The sequence below is a fragment of the Haemaphysalis longicornis genome, unplaced genomic scaffold (genome assembly GCF_048455015.1).
Source record: "Haemaphysalis longicornis isolate Haplotype H1 unplaced genomic scaffold, Haemaphysalis longicornis Haplotype H1 scaffold_1, whole genome shotgun sequence".
In the NCBI taxonomy this organism is placed as follows: Eukaryota; Metazoa; Arthropoda; class Arachnida; order Ixodida; family Ixodidae; genus Haemaphysalis; species Haemaphysalis longicornis.
The window spans coordinates 240,447,967-240,472,532 of record NW_027526203.1 but is presented as its reverse complement, the minus strand read 5'-3'; the positions used below and the strand labels follow the sequence as shown (position 1 = coordinate 240,472,532).

At 51.5% G+C, this 24,566-nt stretch overlaps 1 protein-coding gene and 1 pseudogene across 1 annotated transcript in view; both read right to left on the bottom strand.

The window, feature by feature from the left end:
- Nucleotides 1–1,603, bottom strand: part of LOC144174626 (uncharacterized) — a 5,762-nt pseudogene extending 4,159 nt beyond the window's left edge.
- LOC144143161 (eEF1A lysine and N-terminal methyltransferase-like) overlaps nt 1–24,566 on the bottom strand; it is a 124,070-nt gene that overhangs the window by 11,468 nt on the left and 88,036 nt on the right. Inside the window, exons 11-12 of the mRNA XM_077674966.1 lie at nt 19,423–19,555; nt 12,573–12,701 (exon numbers count right to left, since the gene is read on the bottom strand). Coding sequence (XP_077531092.1) covers nt 12,573–12,701; nt 19,423–19,555 — 262 coding nt within the window. The remainder of the gene's footprint in view (nt 1–12,572; nt 12,702–19,422; nt 19,556–24,566) is intronic.

Here is a 24,566-nt window from a genome sequence, read left to right as displayed (position 1 = left end):
CTGTGATTTTGTAATCCCCACAGTGCCGAAGTTCTGTTCCGTCTTTCTTTGGAACAATCACAAGAGGCGTCGCCCACTTGCTGTGCCTTACCCGATACACTACCCCCCCTTTTTCGAGATTAGCGAAATCTTGCTCGACTCGCTCGCGCAAGGCGTATGGCACTGATCGCGCTTTGCAGAACACTGGGCATGCGTTCTCTTTAAGTACAATGCTTGCTTTGAAACCCTTGATAGCACCAAAACCAGCATTAAATACATCACGGTACTTTTCAGTGAGGGGCGTTTCCTTTCCAATGCCTGCACGGAAAAAACCTCACGTCAGTTGAGTTTTATCTTTGAAAGCCAATTTCGGCCAAACAGCGTAGGCATCCTTGCGCCTTCAGTCTCTTTAGCAATCACCAGAGGCAATTTGAAACACTGTCCTTGATACTCAACTTTTACGTCGGCTACTCCAGCAACAGCGACAGGCGTACCGTTGTACGTCATTAATTTCACATCCTCTTGCGTGAAACTGGCATTAGGAAAGTGCCTCGCCCACTCTACTTCCGAAATAATCGACACGGGCCGCACCCGTATCAATTTCCATAGGAACTACCTTCCCATTTATCGTAACGTTTACTCTAAATGGGGGTGTGTCGGAACGGTTGACGTGACACAAAGTAAGCAAATCTCTATCCTCCTGCGGCTCTACACTATGCACAAGTTTCGTTTTACACATTTTCGCAATGTGACCCTTTTTTTTTTACATTTGAAACAGTCACTAGTCAAAAAAGGGCAACTCACACACAGGAGGGTGGTGTCCTGCACACCGGTGACAGCTCGTTTTAGTCCCTAGCGACGCCTTCTTAGCAGGGCTCGTTTTTCTTCGTACCGCTTTGCTTGGTTTTCCTTTTTGCGGAGATTTCTGCATCCCTCGTTGCCAGTACACTTCCGTACTCTCAGAAGATGCTCCCGACTTGTTTGGTTGCAGCATCTCTTTCGTGTCCTGGCTCGCTGCTTCCATGGCGATGGCGACCTTGCACGCATGCTCCCACGTGATTTCTTCGTCCGGAAGGGCCAGTAACCTGCAGCGTACGGCTTCAGTGCGCAATCCTGCCACCAGCCGATCCCGCAGAGCGTCGTTCAGGAAATTGCCGAACTCGCATGTCGAAGCCAGCTTCTTCAATTCCACTATGAAGTCTGCCACGCTTTCATGTGGCGCTTGTTGACGTTGGTTGAGCCGATAGCGTTCGGCGACCAGTGAACGTTTTGGAGTGTAATGTTTCTTCAGCACACTCACCGCTTCCACGTACGATGCCTTGGCCGGTGTCTTGGGCAACAGTAAGCTCCGGAGCGTGACATAGGCGGTTTCCCCTATGGCCGTTAAGAAGACTTGCAGTTTCTTCTATGCAGCGATGTCATTGGCGGCAGCGAACAATTCGAAGCGTTCCAAGTACACCTCGAAATTACTGCTGTCCGGCTGGAACTCCGGCAACGTGCCGACGGTTTTGCTGTGCACAACGGGCGCAGTCATTTTAGAAGCTCGGTGCGGATCCCATCCTCGTCGCCACTTGTAGTAACCGGCATCCGGGCAAGCGTGGAAAACGTTGCTTTATTTCCCGAGGCGCGCTCTGGCAGCCTCACAACTGAAGAACGCGCACCCAAGCCGGGTGCGCCAATTTATACACAAAGCGTCGCTGCTGCGCACGCGCTGCTAGCCAACCGCTGCGCTGATAACACGATCGCGACACGACAATGCCCTCCGATCTGTGGTTGCGCCTCTCACGGTAGCCTTTGTCCCCATACGAAACTTGGCCGGGAGTTTCATGACCAGAGAAGCATTGAAGAACTCTGGTGGAACTTTGTTTTTACATTTGGACAGGCGGCAACAAGCTCTGTGCAGCGGCCTGCGATGCGCACAGGCAGTGCGGCGGCCGCCGCTCGCCACGTCGCGCAGAGGTGCTGGTGCCGGGTCGCTGCTCGGCCGGTCAGCGGAACGTGGCATCGCTGCACATACGCATGTTTTAGAATAGGGGAGCCAAACGTTGGTCACCCACCAAAAGGTAGAGGAACCCAAGCACAGCACGCTGGCCCCCGACAAGCTTTAGAACGCCTTCCCCAACCGCTCCAGCTGGCTCAGGTTGCACCATAGAGGGTTGCACGGATCGCCGCTGATGTTGGGAACTTTAAGCTTAGCACCAAGGGAGATATTTGGTCACTGCTATCTCTAAAATTGCGAATGACTATCCTTAACACAGTTTTTCACAACACTATCATCCCCTTTCTCGTATGTGGAACCTTATTTCTACGTTGATAGCCACTGTAGCGATCGGCGCTGTGCTCATTCTTGCGCGTAACGCCATCTATCGGCCCCTCGTCACATCTCGTGCTCGGGCAGGTTTGTTTGCTGCCGTCGACGAGCCTCCGCGACCGGTCGGTGCTCCGCATCGCGATACAACTTCGATCACCTCTTTCGAAATCACCTTGGATGACAATCCCTAGCACAATTTTTCATCACACTATCATCCTTTCTTGCACGTTTACCTTGCTTTTCGCGATGGCCTTAATTCTGGACGGCAGCGAAGAGCGGTCGCTGCCGCGGCATGCGTGGTGCGAGCCGTTTCGTGCGCCGTACGAGCATGCACGACCGGCGAGTGTGCGGAGTGCTTCTGCACGCAGAAAACGCTTCATGCTTTCAGCTTGCTTGATTTCTTCTTAAAATCTAGTTATTCAGCTAAGCTGCCGTCACAGCCAACAACATTGATTGGGAAAACGAACAAGAAGTACGGGAAGCCCAGAGCACTGTGGTCCCACAAATTTTCTAATTCCCTTATAATAATGGATCAGGAACTTGGGGTACCTCCGTATTTGTTTGAACCCCGTATGAAGCACAAAGCACGCGACAACACGGCCGGCCCCGCGACTACTCGTGAAGGCAATGTAGCAGCCATGGGTGCTCGGGTAGGAAATCTCTGGTATCTAGGAGTCGCTTTAGGGAAACACAGTAGCATTACACTTAAAAATCGACGTGGAAACAACTCTAGACAATCAAGATTAATAAACTGCAGATTACATGCCTGCTTAATTCGGAACTTCGCCGAATTAAGCGAAGCGGCAGCGCACGTCGCTGGCCGTCTTCCGAATATGACGCTACTTCCGGTCGCTGCCTCTCGGTTTCTCGCTCTTTCGGCGATGCGGAGGAGCAGTGGGCGGGGCGTAGGGTCAACTTTAACGACGAATACCGCTGTCCCCAAGCTAAAAATGACGAAAAAATCTTTACAGGCATAAACTGACCAATGTAATATTGTAAAATGTAGAGTTTTGCCTGGTTTAAAAAGCGCTTCTTCAGTAGCCCTTTAATGAGGTGCAAGTAGCTTCAGCGACCGCTTCTAACATTTTGTTAAAACGCAGCTCAAGGTGTAAACTAAATTGCTCATGCGGGAAAGGAGCTGACAGTGTGGGGGAAAGTGCACTATAAAATGTCATCCGTGCCAAATATCCGCCGCGGAGGTGGCCCAGCCAGCTGCTGCGAGCACTTCGAAATTGCTGCCATGAGGCACACATCTCCCCATTGGCGCAAGTCGTGCGGCTCCTCCCACTGCCGTTCGCAGCGACCGAGGCAGAGGCTGGCGACGGGGTGCCGGGCTGAATCGTCAACGCGGGCGCCAAAAGAAAGCGCGCTCACCGCTGACGCGACGCGCGCACTTGAACTCAAGCGTGAACCACATGAGATTCACCCGCATCGACGATTTCGTCCTCGCGTCAGATTCTACATCGCTCGGAAAATGACGCGGACGTGCGCGGCAATGGGAGGAGCCTGTTGACTTGCGTCAATGGGGAGACACGCTCTTCAAGGCGGCAGTTGGAAAGTGCTCCGGACAGCCTGCTGGCTCTGCCAGAGATGTTTAGGCTTACCACGGTGGCGGACATTTGGTTGGCGCTTTCCCTAGCGGCGCGGACGATGCTTAATAGTGTCATTTTCGCCAGCATTATCAGCTCCTTTACTGTACAAGCAACTTCATTTGTTCCGTAAGAGGCATCTTAAAGGGCGGTCAGAAGCGGTCGGTCGAGCTACCCGCACCACTTCGCGGCCAGTGATGCTGCCATGTTGCCACCGCTTGCAGCGTCGCGCGCCGCATGCGGGTGGTATTCGCGGCGGCGTCAGGATATGGGTCAGGGCGCCTGTGGCGTGTGCGGCACGTTTCCGTTAGCAGAAAACGCTCCATGCTGTTCACGCGTCAACATAATCGACGCGCAAGTGGCGCAGACAACACAGCAAGGCGACAACAGGGTAGCTAGAGCGCGGGGCATAGAGGGAAGCGAGGAATGCAGAGAAGGCAAAATGGCAACGCTTGATTGACGTGGTTCATTCAAAAAGTATAAGACAAAAAAGGAAGCTAGAGACACCCGAGCTGCAGCCAGCGGAAACGAAAGGTTCAGAGAGAAGAGATTGTAGCAGGAGATAAAAGAAGGGAGGGAGAAAGAACAGCGTCGAGAGGGCGAAATGTTCTGTTCATTCAAGGCAGCACCTCTCCGTCAGCGGGGGAGGACTAATGCTTTTGTGCCCGCACGCAACCAAGGCCACAAGGCTGCACCTAGAGCCATCTTATTTAGTGGTTCTAGCTGCACCAACACTCCTGCCTCCCGTCCACGCCGTAGTCATCTGCTCGCGGCTCGCGTGTTCGTATCACCCGCACCGGAGTGATAAATCTGTACGGATCATCCGAATTTTTTTACATTGCATACAATGCACCTTGGCCGGGGAATTTTGAAAATTCGTATCACAACGAAATTCGTATCAACCGAATTCGTATCACTGAGATTCCACTGTATATAAAAGCTGATTTTGCGTTTGTGTGGCAAAAGCCCCCCAAATATTGGCGCAGCTTGCACTAGTGGTGCACGGCTGGAGAAACAGCAGAGCTGGCGGCCCCTCTCCCTCCGCCAGAGACCCGGATATTGCACCTCAGATGATTTTCTAAACTTGCCGCTGGAAGTTCTCCGTGACTGGCAGGCCCGGATCATTTTGTCCGCAGCCTTTCACTCTACTCCCAAACTGGACCGCGTTAGCACGCGCTAGAACCCCTGGCAACCAGCTTCGCGAACTCTGCCTCTGTGCTCCCCACTTCAGGTGTGAAAGCACGTGAACTAGTGAGGAGAACAGCACACGAGAGATCACCCCACGAATGCTGGGTAAAGTGTTCTCGAAGGCCGAGCTGGCCGACGCCGGGAGCTCCTCACGAGGCACCTGCTCACGTGCGCTCGGTATTTTTCTAGGTATTTTTCTTGTGATCTTCTCACGTGACACAAGGCCACAAGCAAGCTTGGCTGACGCCAATGGACCTCATGAGGTGCATGCTCATGTGCTCTCGGCCTTTTTTTTTGGTATTTTTTTCACGTAACGCTATACGGCAGAACTAAAAGTGCAATAGCTCTGCTGTTCAAAACAAAAAAATACAAAACGAGAAACATGCAGGACCTATGTTGACCGCAAACACTGAAATGGCTGAAGGCATGTGGGGATAACAGCATACATACAGTCTACGCTCGTTACAGCGGATCCCGCAACAACGGACTTTCGGTTACAACAGACCATTTCTGTTGGTTTGTTTGGTCCCCATGCATTTTAAGTGGAGTCCACTCCGCTCATAACGGACCCGGCTATAGCGGACTATCGGCTACAACAGACTAAATTTTAGGCGAAAATTGTTTTGACTGAATGCTTATAGCGGACTTCCACGGTGCCGGCACCCGATATGCTTTTTTTTGTGTTTAATTTGGCAAAGAAACTGTTATGTCTGGCAACATTGTTGGCAGCCGAGCCGTTGGCACAGCCAAGCCAAGCCAGTGCCGCTGGCCTTTTTTTTTGTGCGACCGGCGGAACGAGCGGCAGGCTAGCTGATTTCACTGATGGATAAACTAAATATGATTAACGCTGTCGAACACGGCGAAAAACAGGCCTATCTAAGCAGACGGTCCGTTTGACCGTTGAGAAAAATGTCGCTGCCGATAAAAGCGGCTGGTGGGATTGAACAGTGCTTTCGAATACGGAAAGTGACGCACTCGGAGTCGAGTCTGCCCTCCATCTTCACAGGTTTTTTATGTAATAAAGAGCTCAGGTTCAGTGAAGCTCGGCATTTATTATTCTCACGCATGCATAGTTCGCGTTCCATCCAGTTTCCATTTCATCCATTTCTTAAGTAGGAGGTTGGCTCCCATACATTGTGTGCAATCTGCCGGTGGCCGTGCACAGTCCAACTGGTACAACTTTCGACATTTACAGCTGTCCATCAGATTATATCGTATCAGCTGTTTTAATGCCCAGACTATAATTATAAGAAATGCGGAAGCTTCCTTGGGAGAACTTCAAGCAGCGATCCGATTTGCTTGATGAACGGTGCCTCGTCACGAAGGGCTTAAAAGAGCCCAGCCAATTCTGCTGGCCCCGACTGATTTTATAGCGGGTTAGTAATTGCTCCTTGTTATATTCTTGCTTTCTTTGCTCAGCTTAGTGTGCGTCTTTACACACTTGACCGCATGTGCTAGGCCTTTTCGAAGTGCCGGTGCTAAGATTCGGGAACAGGGTTTTTTAGGTGATTCTTTCCCCCGCGTGAACGCTGTGCAGAGGTGCTGCAGGCATGTAGAAAGAACAGTGCCCGTAGCATGTATGTGCAGTACTGGTCAAGGTTCGCACTTTCGCGCTCGTATACCTCCTCCCCCCACCCCCATCCCCAACCCCGGTCAGATACTGCATACTTCGGCTACAGCGGACATTTTTTTCCGGATTAAGAGGGTCCATTATAACGAGCGTGGACTGTAATTCCTTTTTCATGTTAGCTCTCTTTGAATGAAGTCGCATTCCTCATTATACAGCAAGATTGACAGCGTTCTGACGCAGCCATCCACTTTTGTGGTTATGTGGAATGCTTCAATGATCTTGCATGAGATCTGTGGGGATCCGATTGATCCCCTTTCCTCCTCCCGCGAGCGCGATGTTCGAACGAGCGCGCTTTCCCGCGCACGTGACGTCACCTCACGGGCCGACGCGCCGGCAGGCACCGACTGTCCTGCCGCCGATGTCGCTCCTCCTCGCCCGGGAACTTGCCTCCTCTCCCCCGCTCCTTTTAAGCCCGACGCGCGCGCTGCGCGCTCTCTCTTGCTCTTGGCTCTTGCTCCGGCTCTGTCCCATAGATAGGGGAGATGGGGGAATGGAGGAGATGGGAGTCGGATACCGGGGCGTTCCTTGTCCCGGCTGGCTCGTCTCCTCCCCGCCGCGCCGGCCGGCCGGGCGCTGTTTGGCCCTGATCGGACGCGCAGGGTAGGCCACTGGTCACCTTGCGAGCGGCCCGCGTGCAACCTCGGCCATGGTTGCCTGTTATCGACACTGCGTGGTATCGACACTGCGCGACGGAACAGGCCCCTGGCCTTAGTCCCTGTGCGATTTACTGTGAGGTGAGCGGTTAGGCTTTTGAGCACCACGCTGTTTTTAGCAACGTGCTCGGGCCATCCGCCGCTGCCCGCGAACCGAGGCACTTATCGCCCAACCCGCGCCAGCAATTGGCTTTTGGGAGCACGACGCTTCGTCGTAACGTGCTCCCGCCGCTCACCGCTGCCCGTGAACCGAGGCACTTATCGCCCGACCCGCGCCAGCATCTCCTGTGTTCTGTACTACTCAACATAGCGGCGATCCCGAGCCTGTGAACTTGACGTACGATTTGAACCTGGAGCAGAGCCATACGCTCGCTACGTCGGAAACGAGAACATCTTTTGCTCGGACGGCGTTAGCCTGCGGCCAATGTATCTCCACATGCAGACGCCAAACGGCCCTTGTGGCCAAGTTTGCGTCTCGCTAGGGAGCCCCCTGCGCCTCGTCGAGAAGGAGCCTCCCGCTCTGATGACGATAATGCGCATTCGTCCTACCACGTGCGAGCGCCTATCGCGCATAGCACGCGTAGACGCCAAAGCCCGGTCGCAAAAGAGCACCTTTCGCTCCCACGACACGGCCGGGACAGCGTAGCACATCCCCGCGCGGGCATTGTACGACCCTTTGTTGTCGATCTTGCCCGGCGCGTGCGAGATTCAGTACGCTAAGCCCGCAGCTAGGCACACTGGGGAGCACTCCTCGTTTCCGAGGTGTAGCTCTCCGTACAATCTCTTATTTCCAAAGCACGGCGGCCCACTTGCCGCGTAGTGCTACGGATGACTTAGAGATCGGGCCACACGTGCTGAACGAGTTCGACCGTTCCGTCGACCAAAGTTCGTTCGTAGTGGAGACGGACCACGTGGCATTCAGCTGGCTTACGCGGATACGCGAACCACGCGTGCTGGCCATATAAGCTGCGCCCGTGAAAACGTCGCCGTGCGCAACGGGAGCGGTAGCACCACGTGGTGGCGGACGCCTGTCGCGAGCCCCCGTGGCCGCTTGAGTGCTCCTAACGCGCCGTGCACCCGACTGGCCCCATAGCCACGCGCTGAACGTCGGCCAGTTGGTGCGAGCCCCGAAGGGAATGCATTAAGCGTGCAAACGTTGTGATTCCCGGGCGATATCGCATACCGAGCAGACCCACTGTCGGCCAGTATTGCATACAGCAGAGACGAGCATGTGACCGGTGATCAGAACGATCCGTGTTGTTAATATGTAAATATGATTTTAATATGATGTAAATATGAGCGGGCGACGCGGTCGCCGGAGGCTGCTAACCGCTTGTATTGTGGTCAGCCTTGAGCGCTTTGCAGCTCATACTGCTGCAGGCGCGTTTTTTTTATCTCTCGGATTCGTATCTGCTACACGCTCAATGTCTCTCGCTGAAGTTACCCCCCCGAAGGAAATTCCCCTTGAGAGTTTCACAGAGGTGAGCACCTGCAGTTTGAGGAAGGTTACGATACTTCCGTGACTCGCGGGCGGCTGGGCGAGTGGCCGCAAGACTTTCCGAAGTTGTGCCACTCCGCTACCTGGCCAGGCATGGAGCGAGCTGATCTCCACTATCCTCGCTCTTGCCGTTGCGCTGAAGGACGGGAAACGCGAACGTGGCGGCAAATATCAGCCCCAGTCGCTAACCCGGAGTGCCTGACGCGCGCCGCACCTGACCGAACCTATCCCCACGTGCTCGCACGTGTTCGTCGGTGCGATCGTCGAAAGGAGCACTGCCACGAATTTGGCAATCCCTAGACGAGAGGCGCACCCGGGGACCATATGTTGTCCGCCGGCATCGCCTTTGGCAGAACAAACCCCCTCCGAACGCAGCACGAAGGTCCGTTTTGTAAGTAGTAGGTCGTTTTGGCTCTGTGTGAGTCGCGCTCCGAGATGGAGCGGGCGACGCTTTCGAGGGTGGCCGATAACCGCCGGTACTGCGGTAGGTCTCGGGCGCTATGCAGCCAGGCTGCTGCAAGCGCGTTTTTATTTTTGCCATGGACCCGTGCCTGCGAGGAGCGGATGGGAGTTCTGCCGATAAAATCTCACCCGATAAGGCCCCAGGAGGCTCAGCAAGGGTGGCGATTTACCGCAGTCTAGGGGAGCCGCGATAAGCTTCCCCGACTCGCGAAGGGCCGGATAAGCGAGCGACCGTAAGACTTTTATTAAGTTGTGTCACTCTGCTTTTAAAATCGGGCCGAGCGCACAGCGAGGAGCCTTTTTGCTTCTCGCTCGTGCAGCGCGTGCCACAGCGCGAAGTCCGGGTCCCTCAATCTGTCCGACTCCATGCAGCCAATCGAGAGGCGCAAACCACGGCAAAATACGGCGTACACTTTGGGACTCCATCCCGGTGGCCGTAGTCGTCGGTTCCTTTCGGGCTGCCGCTGTTTGCTTCGCTGATGGGCGACATTTTCGCCCTGCGGAAGCACTAGGCATGCGCGATGAGGACAAAGGACCGCGATATTCACCCGTTTGGCTTTTTCCGTGGGCCTGATCATGCGTCCTCACGTCCGAGCGGAGCGTTGGCGCGGGGCGACGTTTCCGCCCCATGACCAACCCTACCGAGCGCCAGCGAGCGCCAACGCCGCAGCCACGGAGAGGTTGCTTCGCGATGCCCGGCTGGGCAGCGAGTTTGCCCCCTCTTCTCCGTGGCGGGCCCACGAATTGGCCCAATAAGCCCACGTGACACGCCAGGTAGACCCTCTCTTAAGGCGGATGTCGGAGAGACACCGTGGGAGAAGGGCACGCCACTCAATTGGCGGCCTACGGAACGACGCGGGCCTCACGCCTTTCGTTCCAGTATTCTTCCCTCCATGCCTTCGTCGCCGATAGCGACGCTTTGGAAGGGGGGGAGGATGGCCGCCGACGAAGCGAAACGGGGAATGCCGGCTACCTTCCGTGCGACCGCTGTTACGCACTACGCAGCCGTTAGCTCTCCCCAGTTTCTCGCGGCACCGGCGTTACGGCCACTTTTTCGGCCTGAACCTTTGCGCGCCCCTATCGCTGTTCCCGGCAGGTAGTTTTGGGTTTCGCCTTTCGTCTCCCTTTTGCAGCACGGTCCCTTGGCTCGGTCCCCAGCCCGGTTTTCTTCAGCTTCAGTTGCCGCACCACACACAGCCCTTGTCACACGTCAGCCTGCATCGACCGGCGGCTTCTACGTCGCCACTCGCCAGGGCCGTGGCACACCCCTGCAGCTCGGGCGCTCCGGCGCTTTCTAGGGGCACTCCCTCACGATGCCTCGTGCGGCGCCGCTCGCTGCGGCTCCTCTCCTTGGCGCCTTCAACGAACGCGCCCTGGGTGCTTCTTCGGGACCTTCAGCCGGTACGGCACCCTGCAGCTGCGGCTACCTTCAACCTCCGGTGGCCCTCTCCTGCTGCAGCTGGTCGAGCCACGTCTGGCGGCTTCAACCCTCGAGCCTGCTGCTCGAGAGGCCGGCGTGAAGCTGCCCCGCGGCCTGGCGGTCTTGGGCCTGCTCTACGGTGTCCTGGCGAGTCATCTAGATGGCCCCTGCTCGTGCCAACCACTCTGGCGTCGTGTCGAACTTTGGAACGGCGTGTCTTCGAAGTGTGGGCATGTGTCGGCGTGGACTCCAACGTGCGGACATTCGCGGACTTCTTCGGCTGGGGACCTGGTGTAACCTCGTAGGGTATGTGCTGTGCCTGCAGTTGTCGAGCCGGTCCTTCAGACCGGGCTCGGTCTTGAGGAGGGGGGGGATGTGGGGATCCGATTGATCCCCTTTCCTCCTCCCGCGAGCGCGATGTTCGAACGAGCGCACGCACGTGATGTCACTTCGCGGGCCGACGCGCTGGCAGGCACCGACTGTCCTGCCGCCGATGTCGCTCCTCCTCGCCCGGGAACTCGCCTCTTCTCCCCCGCTCCTTTTAAGCCCGACGCGCGCGCTGCGCGCTCTCTCTTGCTCTTGGCTCTTGCTCCGGCTCTGTCCCATAGATAGGGGAGATGGGGGAATGGAGGAGATGGGAGTCGGATACCGGGGCGTTCCTTGTCCCGGCTGGCTCGTCTCCTCCCCGCCGCGCCGGCCGGCCGGGCGCTGTTTGGCCCTGATCAGACGCGCAGGGTAGGCCACTGGTCACCTTGCGAGCGGCCCGCGTGCAACCTCGGCCATGGTCGCCTGTTTGGACGACGCCGTAGGACGCGCGTCGTTACAGTGTAGTTCTTAACCCGGTCTTGGCGTTATTATGCACTGTACCACTCGGCCAATAAACCCCCTGGTTCGCCCTGGCCCTTTGGAGCCTGTCGTCGCCTGTGTCGGTGAGTCGAACCCGTCGCGGCGTCTCCCTTGTGGACGCCGCGAACCTCTCTGGGGCATTTTGGATGGGTCAGTTCCGGGCGTGGGGGAACACCCTGAACCCCACTTAGGCCCACAAGGGACCAACGAGCCCACTTTGGCGCTCAACGTCTCTAACGAAGCTAGCCGGGGTAGTTTGCTATCCCGTAGCTAGGCCCATTATGCCCACAGATCTTTGGTGCCAGCCAAGATGTGTGTGTTCTGGAACTCAGCGTGCACGCACGTTTTGCAGTGAAGTGACAGAAAACTCATTGCCTGGGTTTGCTGACTTGCATACCGGTGCCCCCTAAGGCGTTGTTAATGTACCTTCCGCTTTACCCGATTTACACTCTCCCACACGACAGTGTGATTTTGTAAGCTAGAATAGAAATCATGTCGATAGGGGACAATGCCAAACCTGGAAGCGATATTTCTTTGTTCCTGTCACACCCTTTGAGGTCAAAACTGCCATGTCGGTTTTCAGATAGGAAGTGACAATGAGAGGGGGGTGGTTGTGACGTCGTGCCGGGGGCCGCGAAATAATGCCCAGCTCTTGGGCCGCTGGTTGCTGACCTCCTGAACTGGGGGTAATATTTCAGACATTTCAGGACCACAGATTGCAAATAGCATACTCGTTCATACACTGTCATGAAGAAACCCACGTCACATTTCTTGACGGAGCTTTGCTAGCACTAATTTAGAATGCCTAAAAGATATCAAGAAACTACCACTTACCAAGATGGTACACACCATACAAAAAACTTTCGCAGTTAAGATTCCTCACAAATGAACCATGCTGTTAAGCACACTGCATCTAGCTGACCCCGTCCAACCCCTTCTGTGAACGTACTCAACAGACTGACAAATAACAGCAAAAAACCTGGAAACTTGACTTGCCTGTGGGTTTGGTGATGGCTGCCATCTCTTTGAGTGGCTTCTCTTCTACAAACTCCAGTGGTGGGCAGGCGAGCCCCTGTGACAGATCCTTACTATCCACATCCAGGTAAACGAGATCAAATGTTTCCCCTGCATTGCAAACGAAAGCAGGGTTAGTGAAAAATGCTAGGAATCATACATTACATACCTGCGTTTGCAATGGGAGCTTATCAGCAAGGTTGTGCTCTCTCTTGCCCAATAAAAATGCAGTTGCGGAAAAAAAATCATCTGTGCTAAATGCGGTCTCCATAGGATCACCACAGACATGCGTTTACACACAAACAGCACAAGCTGTAGTACTCACAGGTAACAACAGTGAAACGCTTTATGTGCCTTAAAGCGACACTGAAGACAAAATACAAGTTGCTCTAGAAGGATTTTGTCACTGAGAACACTAATATACCATTCTCATGTGTAGCTTTCTTCATATTATTTAGGAAATAGTGAAAATGTGACCACTGACCATATCACGCAACTTACACCGGAAGTTATTAAAATTGCATTTGCATGACAAGTCTTTTAACAATGTGCCTACAGAAGGTTTTAAAAACTTAAAGGGGCCATGAAGACGAATTGCAAGTTTGGTTCATTTGAAAGATCGCTTTGTTAGAATAACAATGACACCACTTTTAACACAAACTTCACGCTAATAAGCTGTATAATGGGTAAAACAGAATGGGCACGTGCCCCAGCTACTTTTCCGCTCTGAACTTGTGACATATTATGGGCAGCTCGTTGTGACTGGCTGAGGCCGACAAAATCCAACGCAAATTAAACAGGGCTTACAAGCTTACAGAAGAGAGAGAGAATCAACTTTTACTGAGCCCTTTAAAAAGGTGTGTGCGCGCAGGCACCAGATGGGGTGGTTCCCTAGTCACGGGACCCATATGTGTCCAGCAGCTCCTGGCCCCTGGCCACCAGTCCGTACTGAGTAGCGAGGTCGGGGCTGGACAGCAAGGTCTCCCATCGCTCGACAAGCTTTTTGCGCTAAAATTTAGTGCACATTATTTTTATAGCGGTAAAAATGGTGGTGTAAACAATGAAAGCCCCGAACGTACACGCAAACACAGAAGCACCAGTAAGTTATAGTGCCTAGAATATACTAGCTAGTGTGTTGAGGGCGGGCTCCAGACGGCCGCTGGGAGCGATGTACGTGGCCGGCTGCCGCTTGGGGCGCTGCCGTGCGGGAGTGTGCGCGTTCGTCCGGCCCGAGCGCGCGGTTACCTCCGCGCTGCATAGCAGACAGCAGCGGCAGAACTCCCACTTGCGACGAAAGCGAGCGAAAGCGACGGGAATTCTGTCGCGTTATGAAAACTGGTCGCCACTATTCGAGAAAAACGCCCGTCGCACGACAAAGCGACGAAATTCCCGTCACTAGCTTTCGCTCGCGTGAACGGGCCTTTATGCGCAATCTCCGTCCCACATAAAATAAGCTCTTGCTTGTCGCCTGAGCATACGGTTGATATTTGACTATGTTACACAGTGCTTCCGAGTGTATTTAAACGATGTCACTAGGTTTGAAACGTAAGCGCTCGGCATGCAGCTTTGTAATCATTGCGCCTGGCTGATAAATAATAAATACAATTCAACAACATTTCATAGTTTATTCCACCATACAATGGTAGCTGAACATGTACAAATGATAAGTACCCTTTTCTCAATAAAAAGATGGGAGAAGTCCTTCGCCTGGGTCTCGCATCTCGCGTAAGTTAACATGTCAGCTGGTGCTGTTGCAAGCTTCATCCACGAATCAAAAGGCCCGTCGTCTCCTCGTACAGCGTCTCGGTGGTCACCCTGCACCGTTTTGCAACCGGCTTCCTGCTTACAAAGGTCTCTGACCTTTCTTTTCGATACAACCTTCAGTATGAGGTGCATTGGGTATCCTCCGAATACTGTATAGGGACAGCATCCGGCTTGGGCCGCACTTTGACGCGAGAGATTTCGTTCACAACGCCGATTCATTGTCATCTTGAATGAACGCTCAATGCAGTTATTGTCGAAGTGCTTTTCCCATATACTACCGCATTTGGCGTCAGCTTCCTGTCCGCTCTCTTGATCCTCTTCTCCCACTCTGACAACCGTGAAGGGTCAGTCGATGCTTTAAAGAGCGACATATTTTCCGTCTGAACGGCACCCGCTAGTGCACAGCGGAACAAAACACGTGCTTTCCTTTCGCGGCTTCTTGATGCTTGCCATAATCTGGAGCTGAAGGCACAAGCGGCCGAAGCACAAGCGGCAGCTGCACAACGGCATCGGCATAAAAGTGAAACACTGTAGGCAAAGACGAGGACGCGGGTTCAATTCCCGGCCGCGGAGACCGCTTTTCTGATGGAGGCGAGAAGCAAAAACGCTTTTGTGTATGAGATTTCGGCGCACGATAAAGATAAAGGTGGCCAAAATTAATCCGTGGCCCTTCACTACGGTGCGCCCTATCGCCTGCGTTGCGTCGGTGTGCTAATAAACCCTACAATCAACACATCAATACTGTAGCAAAGAAGGCACACACATCCAGAACCGAACACCCACGATATAAAGCGCGACTACAATAAATGAGCCAACGCAACCAGCGAACCAATTGCACCAACACAGAAAACCGTGGCGGAGCAACAGCGGTGGCACGCTCCGTATAAGCAGCGCCCCCAATCGGCCACCATGGGCATCCATCGCAGACGGCGCCACACCTCCCCATAGGAGAGAGTGGGCCCTCGGCACACTAGCCAGTATATTCTGGGCACTATAAGTGCGTACTGTGCGCACTATGCCGGCCATAGCTGCACAGCAGTTCAGCACATTGGACTTTTGTCAACGACACTGGTCAGCTGGGATAAGCGACATTGTCTTCTGCGGCTCTGTTTGTCGAACATACCAAATGTTTCACGAAATAATTGTTGCTATCAACCGTAACAAAAATAAGCCAGGTACAAATCTGGTAAAAACAAAGCGAGTGTGGACAGCAGTCCTGAGTTAGGGTGCCTGGATGCACGCACTCTCTGGGAGAGTGAGCGCATCCAGGCACCCTGTCCTAAGCAGTATCATGGCACCATCTCGGAGGGCAAACGGTAAACGAGGCAACAAAAAACTTTTCGTTGTTCGCTGGAGCCCTAGTCACCATACTAACAATTGTTTCCAGTACAGTAGAACCCTGTTGATACATTCCTGGTTCATATTCATACGGTTTCCTGGTTACTACGCTTTTAATTCTAAACACTAAAAGTGCCCCATAGTACGTTTCTTCCCAGATAGTACGTTTTCCAGGATAGTATGTTTCTCCCTCGCAGTTTTTTTAGAAACATCATTGAGGTTCTACTGTACCCGCCCTGGATACGTCATTGCTGACATCACGAAACAGACAATCTAGTGGGACAACCAAAATTTCAGCTTAAATTGTTCAATTTCTCAGTGAAAAAAGCGTTCGCTGCCGGACAAGTGCTGGGGGCACTATAAAACATTGAATATTTCGAATGAAACAAACCTGTATTTGGTCTGCACGGCCCCCTTAACTTGAACTGTTCGTAGAGTAATGTTTGAGTGTCCAAGAAGAAAAAAAAAAGCAATGTGTAACTCCGATCACACAAGTTTCAAGAGACACCGCGAAAGCGTCGTATGACCGGGGTGTCGTATTATCGGGGCACGGGTAAATGTCAGTCTAGTAGACGGCCTCACGCGACACGTGGGCTAAAAACTTACCTACACTACTATATTTAGCGCGTTCTTGCGTAATTTGCGAACCCGTAACTGAAATCTGAAGTTTTGAAAAATAAAACACCTATTTTGTGCCCCCCTCCCCTCTAAGGCGTATGCTCTAGCCTGCCAGCCATGCAATGCACGCTACATGACCCCCGTGCCACCCGGTGCTATATAGCCCACCAGCCCTGCGCCCCACATGTGCGCGGTAAAACCAATGTGGTTGAGCAAATTGAGAGGGAAAAAGACAAGAGTGTGAAACTGCCAAGGCCAAGCAAAATGAACGATAGTACAAGGCGGCGATGGAAAAAAGGCAGGACAGATAGAAGGAGAGAGTGTAGTGAAAGGAAGAAACTTGAATCGAGCGGGCGAAGAGAGCATGTGTTCGGTCATCGCCGTGGGGTTTGCGTCGCATGTGTATTCGCGACCCGCTGGCCACCTGGACTTTGACTTCTCACGGCTGGCACGTTTGACGTTCTGCTTCTGCGTGGGGCCATCAAAGGTTGACTCCCTCAAGCCAGTACTGCCTTCTTGCTTGCGTCTGCTCAGCAACTGGCGGATCTTCGCACATGAAGCAGCATCAAAGGGTTAAGAATAAAGAAAGGTCGGGACGAGGCGGCGAAGTGGCGTAAAAGGTTAAAGCAGGAAAAACGGCCATTTTATCCCCACCAGGGTCCATTGTATGAAGTGGACCGTGTGCACTTGAGCGTTGTACAATCCGGGTTTTTAATACGTTGTTTCTATGGGGAGTTTGCCGGGACTGTGGTGATTCGTCGTAGAAGCGGGTCGTTGTGGGACGTATCAGTGGGGTTCCACTGTATAAGCAATATCATGGGAGCCCAACCAATAGATCACACAGCGATTCCAAACGCCAACAAGCCCGTTTTGGTTTCGGTGTAATATCTGGTGCAATACTCGGCCAGATGATTGCCCAACCCTTATGCAATGCTGTGGGCACAGCCACGACTCTGCATGCTCGGTTTGACGATGTCAGTATTTTAAAGTGTACGCAATGTCTGGCGTATGCAACGTCTTCCCTGGCTGCCGCTAGATGGCGCTAGTCATCCATAATGGCAGTGATGCTGCTTGGCAAAGTGGCGTGCAGGGGCCCAGTTGGTTCGACGCCAACATTCATGCGGCCTAAGATGGGCAATATGCTTTTCCTCAACAAAGCGTCAATGCTGATCATGGGTCCCATTAAGGGGGGACATGGCTCTTAGAACTACTGCTTTTATTTTCCAAGTAAACGCTGCGAAACTTGCCAGTATTGCTGCTTTTTTTTCTACCGATTTCAAATATGCCACTATTTTTTCAGTTGGTCAATTAGTTCCCAAGATTATTAGTCATTTTTGGAGGAACAGTAGACAAAACAGTGTTGGTCGTAAAACTGCAATCTTTACATTTTACAATACTATGAACCCTGGCGAATTCAATAAGAGAATCGGTTTTTTTATGCACCACTTGGAATTGATTTTACAGCTCATTGAACTTTGGTGTTTGAAATGGCCATCAAAAATGGTTCCTCGCCACTGGTGCCACCAAACTTTGATGAGCTAGGACTTTGCCTGCATGGCCGAACATACTCTGTGCCAAGGTTCAGGGAGAAAAACGTGCAGAAAAGGCAACACGCGGGATGTTTTGGATGCGTTTGACACAATAAGTTCTTAGGCGCGCACAACTACCAATGAAGCACTTCTTGTAGTGTGAGAGCTGAGCTGTGAAGTTACTAAAGTAAGGCTCACAAAGTAATATAACAGAGTTTCAGAAATAAGTTTTCAGCTTGCAGGTTATTTTCCTATCGTTTATTTTTCTCGCGACAATGAAATTCTTGTAAAAGCAAATTTTTTGGCTTTCCCCAGTGGATTTGTTATTGCAGGGTTTGACTGTATTCAGCTGCTTCTATACCACTATCACCGCTGCCACGCTTGGTTCCGGTTTATCGCGAAGGAAACAGCAGCTGCTGCACCTTCTGTTTGCACCATGGAATTACTGCGACGGAAATGAGGAAGGGAAACGTGTTCTTTGATAAGAGACTTCTAAAAAATTAGGGCATCTTTTGGCAACGATTTAACGCTAAAACAGCTATGGAAAGGTCAGACTTTAATTTGAAACCAACTTGCTGATTGTCTTCAGTGTCCCTTTAAATACACTGCTTCGTTGAAAATTGACGCCGGAAAGGCAATTTTGAATTTGCAAATTTTCTAGCCCTCTAAATTAAAGTTTGTATAAATACTGCCAAATTTACAGTACACTCAAAGCAACTTAGGTAGCAACCCAAGTGTAAAGTGCTAGGAATGCAAGTTCCCTTCCAAGTAACTGATGAGGCATGGAATGCACAAGAATCAGCTGTTGGTGTGATTTGCAGCACTAGAGCATTGCAGGAAGGCCGCTGCGCATTATGCAAATTGCCAGCTGCTTGTAAAAGTCACAGCGGTGAACAGCTCGAGGGGAAAGGCGTTTGTTGGCAGCCGAGCCAATTTACACGAAGCTAGCTACAGTCTCAATGCAGCTAATCTAGGCTGAGCAGCACGCCATACCACAAAGGTGCACTACATTTTGACAGAGAAATATGCAGAACACCAAGTCGATAAAAAAAACCATGACCTGCTTTTTTATCATAGCGTACATATATACTCCCCTGCTACCTGCTACAAAAGGAGAAAATTTTAGGAGCAAAATGTGGTCAAGCAAGTTCTGTGCGCATTGCCCAAGATAGGGTATAGGTGCGCATTGCCAAGATAGTGCACAAAATATTAGAAAACAGCTGAACTAGCATTTTAAAGTAACAGCTATGTGCATGAGTCATTGTTTCCAACCTAACGCCAATGTGCGTGTGTGTGTGGGGGGGAGGGAGGGAGAGAGAGAGAGAGAGAGAGAGAGAGAGAGAGAGAGAGAGAGAGAGAGAGAGAGAGAGAGAAAATTATGCACTTTTGTAGGGGGCTAAAGGGTGCTGCAGGCAAAAACAAACATGGTTGAGGATAGGGGGTGCAGGGGACTGACTTTCAATCTGTCCCCCCAAAGAAAAACCATATCAATCGCATTCCTCAAGAGAGCTACCTATATGCAGTGCATGACGGCATTAAGCTCGATCCAGAGTTTTGAGAGTTTGGGGGAGGGAGGCACGTGCCTGCCGTGGAGAGCCTTTCCAGGGTCTTGAGTCCATCCTCCACGACAATTTCCATGGAGCAGTCTTTGGGCAGGAACCACTCCTTGGCAACCGCCACCACCTCAGGGTCCAGCTCAACAACCGTCAGTTTCAGCTGACAGAGAGGGGGAGAGGAGGAAGGAGGTTAATGGAAACATTCGCAAAAAGGCCCAACCACATGGACACGGCGTAAAATTGACATACTCGCGCAACGACAAACACCTACGGCAACATACGCTGCTGCCTTTACGTCGACAGCGCGAGTAACCATATAGGCGCCGCAATGCGCACGTAAGCACCGTAAGCCCAGCATACTCCAATGTGCCGTGCAGTGTGGGTAGACTACTTCGAACTCAGCTTTGTGCCGACCAGTTCCACTACACTTTAACTAAAATAAAACAAATGCGCATGTAAGCACCGTAAGCCCAGCATACTCCAATGTGCCGTGCAGTGTGGGTAGACTACTTCGGACTCAGCTTTGTGCCGCTCGCTTTTCTGATGGAGGCGAAAAGCAAAAACGCCCGTGTGTACGAGATTTCGGCGCACGATAAAGATCCCCAGGTGGTCAAAATTAATCCGGAGCCCTCCACTACGGCGCGCCTCATCGCCTGCGTTGCGTCGGCGCGTTAAACCCCACAATCAATCAATCAAGCTTTGTGCCGACCAGTTCCACTACACTTTAACTAAAATAAAACAAATGCGCATGTAAGCACCGTAAGCCCAGCATACTCCAATGTGCCGTGCAGTGTGGGTAGACTACTTCGGACTCAGCTTTGTGCCGACCAGTTCCACTACACTTTAACTAAAATAAAACAAATGCGCATGTAAGCACCGTAAGCCCAGCATACTCCAATGTGCCGTGCAGTGTGGGTAGACTACTTCGGACTCAGCTTTGTGCCGCTCGCTTTTCTGATGGAGGCGAAAAGCAAAAACGCCCGTGTGTACGAGATTTCGGCGCACGATAAAGATCCCCAGGTGGTCAAAATTAATCCGGAGCCCTCCACTACGGCGCGCCTCATCGCCTGCGTTGCGTCGGCGCGTTAAACCCCACAATCAATCAATCAAGCTTTGTGCCGACCAGTTCCACTACACTTTAACTAAAATAAAACAAATGCGCATGTAAGCACCGTAAGCCCAGCATACTCCAATGTGCCGTGCAGTGTGGGTAGACTACTTCGGACTCAGCTTTGTGCCGCTCGCTTTCCTGATGGAGGCGAAAAGCAAAAACGCCCGTGTGTACGAGATTTCGGCGCACGATAAAGATCCCCAGGTGGTCAAAATTAATCCGGAGCCCTCCACTACGGCGCGCCTCATCGCCTGCGTTGCGTCGGCGCGTTAAACCCCACAATCAATCAATCAAGCTTTGTGCCGACCAGTTCCACTACACTTTAACTAAAATAAAACAAATGCGCATGTAAGCACTGTAAGCCCAGCATACTCCAATGTGCCGTGCAGTGTGGGTAGACTACTTCGGACTCAGCTTTGTGCCGACCAGTTCCACTACACTTTAACTAAAATAAAACAAATAATGCCGATTATCGCGAAATTACATATGCTTAATGCAGAAACAACTAGAACAGTACTTGCGACATTGAAAAACGTTAAGAATTAGTACGTTTACTTGGAAGGCACAAAAATCTCCGCTATATATGGCGCAACTTCCTTGCTCCCATAGTTGCTAGTCGCTTTCATTGTTTTCTCCCGTTGCCTGCTCTCTGCCGTTTACAAATCACATAATCAATAGTTAAGTTAGCTTATTTATCAATCAGCTTTACTTGCTATGCGACCTGACCACCAGAGGTCGACATTAACACCGTGGGCCTAAGTTTGCATTGATGTCTGGCTGGCTCTTCAGCGTTACAAGTGCGCAGCAATGTATTCGGCAAACGCCCGCTTATGAGCTATACTGTTACGCAAGTACACTGACTTTACACGTGTGTGTGGTGGGGCCTTAATAGTGGAGAGGAAAAAAACAAGCCTACATATCGCTTTAACCATTGTGATTGGTCCCAGGATCGCCTGACAAGTAGAGAACGTGCATCGTTCGCTCGGAGAAAAAGAGCGGGAGTTAAAGGAGCATCGGTGTAGTGCAGAAGCACGAATGGGCGCAAAAATAATGGCAAACCACTGCCACAGTAACTGCAGCCGCCACTGTTTCCGCCCCAAGTGCCACCTCATCGTGTAGCTCCAAATCTCTCCCGGATGAAGAGCAACTGGCCCACTTGGAACGCCGATTTAAGCTTATAACTCTAGCTCAGCTAGAAGGGCTTTCACAGCTACATCCTCACAAGTCTGATCACATGCACATCACCGGTTGCTGGGTCACCGATGACATACCCGTTGGGCTGGTGGGAGATTTCAACATGGACATCTCACAGCTTGATGTGACCTGACTGCTGTCCTCTGAGGTGGAGCGGTTTGGGTTGGACTGTTACACAAACAATAAGATACCTACAACGCGGGAGGGAAACAGACAGCCCCAGATTTGTCCGCTCGAATAATGCACGAGTGCTTCCGAGTTTCATTCAGCTGATTGGCTAGCAAGTATGCTGAATCACACACTACAAACAGGTTTTATTTCGTCAACTCCTTGAACTGCGACATCTTCACCGGTCATCCTTCTTAACAGCAGGAAGGGCACTGAATTTCCTTTTTTCCAGGAAAATACACCCAAAATCTTTTTCACGTAAGAATTTCGTACCAGTCAAAACTGCACTATAGTGGCTGCTTATCCCAAATGACATAGCAGGGGAACCATAAACACACATTTGCACAAGCAAAGCATCAAAGATTGCACAGCCAGTACCCAAATAGAAGATGTACCGTATTTACTCGCATAATGATCGCACTTAAAAAAAATCGGTGCAAATGTAAGGGTGCATTCATTACCAGGGGTTAATTTTTCATGAAAACTTTTTGAGCACAGAAAACACAAAGAAGTTGTGGGTCAAAATTTTTATGATAGGTCTCATGAATGCAATAAAAATAATAAGTACAAACTATGCACACCGTCGCCAGCCGCTTTGCAAAGTGACACAAAATGCAGTGTTTTCATGAATTATGGAACGCGCCGGAACGAGTTTGCTGTGAGGTGACAACAGTTCGACCCACGGAGCAAGATAAACAGGAGCGCCAACTTCGCTCTCTCCGGCGGACCCTTAATGTCCATCACTCGCGGAGCACAATTAGATGGTGCAGCAAACAGGCGGCTGGCTAAGTGGCCGGCGTTCCCTGTGCGCCGGCGAGCACGTTGGCGGAACGCATTCCGTCGGCTCTGTCTTCTGCTTCGGCGACGGTAGTTTTGGGCACGGACTGCTTTGTGCCTGCTTTGGCGCCGCTTCGCGTTCATTGCGCGCCTCCTTCGCACAGTTGATTAACTTGTTCGACAGCACGTTCTGGGTAACCCGGACCGGAAGGAATTGAGTGGCCGTACGGCAAAGATACGTTAAGGATTGGTTTGCATGGCGGGAAAACGAAATGTAGAGACCACCAGAGGTCGGCGAACTCACTCATGAGTCCACTCACTCAGACTCATTTGGACTCAAACTCACGCGTGAGTTTGAGTTTGAGTGAGCGCGAGGCTAGTGTGGCATGGTGAGTTTGAGCTTGAGTGAGTTTGAGCCGAGTGATCCCGACTGAGTTTGAGTACGCCTGAGACCTAGTGAATTCTGAGTCCATTTTGAGTTCTGAGTACATTTTGAGTTTGAGTCCATTTTGAGTTCTGAGTACATTTTGAGTTTGAGTCCATTTTGAGTTGGATGGATTGTAGGGTTTAACGCGCCGACGCAACGCAGGCGATGAGGCGCGCCGTACTGGAGGGCTCCGGATTAATTTTGACCACCTGGGGATCTTTATCGTGCGCCGAAATCTCGTACACACGGGCGTTTTTGCTTTTCGCCTCCATCAGAAAAGCGGCCGCCGCAGCCGGGAATTGAACCCGCGACCTCCATTCTGAGTTCTGAGTACACTTTGAGTTTGAGTCCATTTTGAGTTCTGAGTACATTTTTAATTTGAGTCCATTTTGAGTTTGAGTCCATTTTGAGTTCTGAGTACAATTTGAGTTTGAGTCCATTTTGAGTTCTGAGTACATTTTGAGTTTGAGTACATTTTGAGTTTAATTCCATATTTAGTTTTGAGTGCATTTTGAGTTCGGAGTCCATTTTGAGTTTGATTACATATTGAGTTTTGAGTGCATTGTGAGTTCTGAGTCCATTTTGAGTTTGAGTACATATGAGTAGCCTAGCAGGCAGCTATGGTTGGCTGTTAAGTTTCATGCGTCACTGTGGGCTCGCGGAATTCAGGTTACCTGCGGGTACGGCACCAATCGCGATCTGCATGATCGGTTGGGAGGGAGGGGGTGTCTGATTTTTTTTAGTTTCTTGTTGAATTTTCATGGCCATAAGTACTTGCTGTACACCTAATTTTCGCGGCTGGGCGCGTGAGTGATAATTGACTGGTGAGGTCATAAAAAAGGGTTGTCTTAACTTTTCCTCCTGACGGATCCACTAAGAGCGTGGGAAAGGGTGGTGGGAAAGCACACGGCGGCGCTGGCGTGCTGGTTGTTCGCCTGCTACTGTTAACGGCTTGATATACTAGGGGTCACAAAGGAAGAGGTGAGAGCCGGGGGGAAAGGGGGGCGGGGGCTGTCCTTTCTGCTGTTTCAAATGAATTAGCTGAATTCACTGGGCAGCGCCCCTTAAGACAGAATTGAATTGAATTGAAGGTTCCAGTTAGGGGAATCATGTCGGACACCTAAATAATGCGTCCTGGTTACAGTCATGAGAGTCATGGTTATTTTGACTGGTATGAATTCCATATATGACCCTGCTAGGGTGTGTGGGGTATCAAATTATAGGTCTCGTCGAACGGGATCACGTGGGACAAATATAGAAATGCTTTCTGATAATAGTTATGAGGATATAGCAAAAGGTATATAGCAAAATGTTCACACTCACACTCACCTACACTCACACTCTTACTCTCACTCACACACTCACTCAACTCACTCTCACTCACACTATCAATCTCACTCTCACTCACACTCGCTCTCACTCACAGCCACACTCACACTCTCACTCACTCACAGGCACACTCATAGTCTCACTCTCACTCCACTCACACTCTCA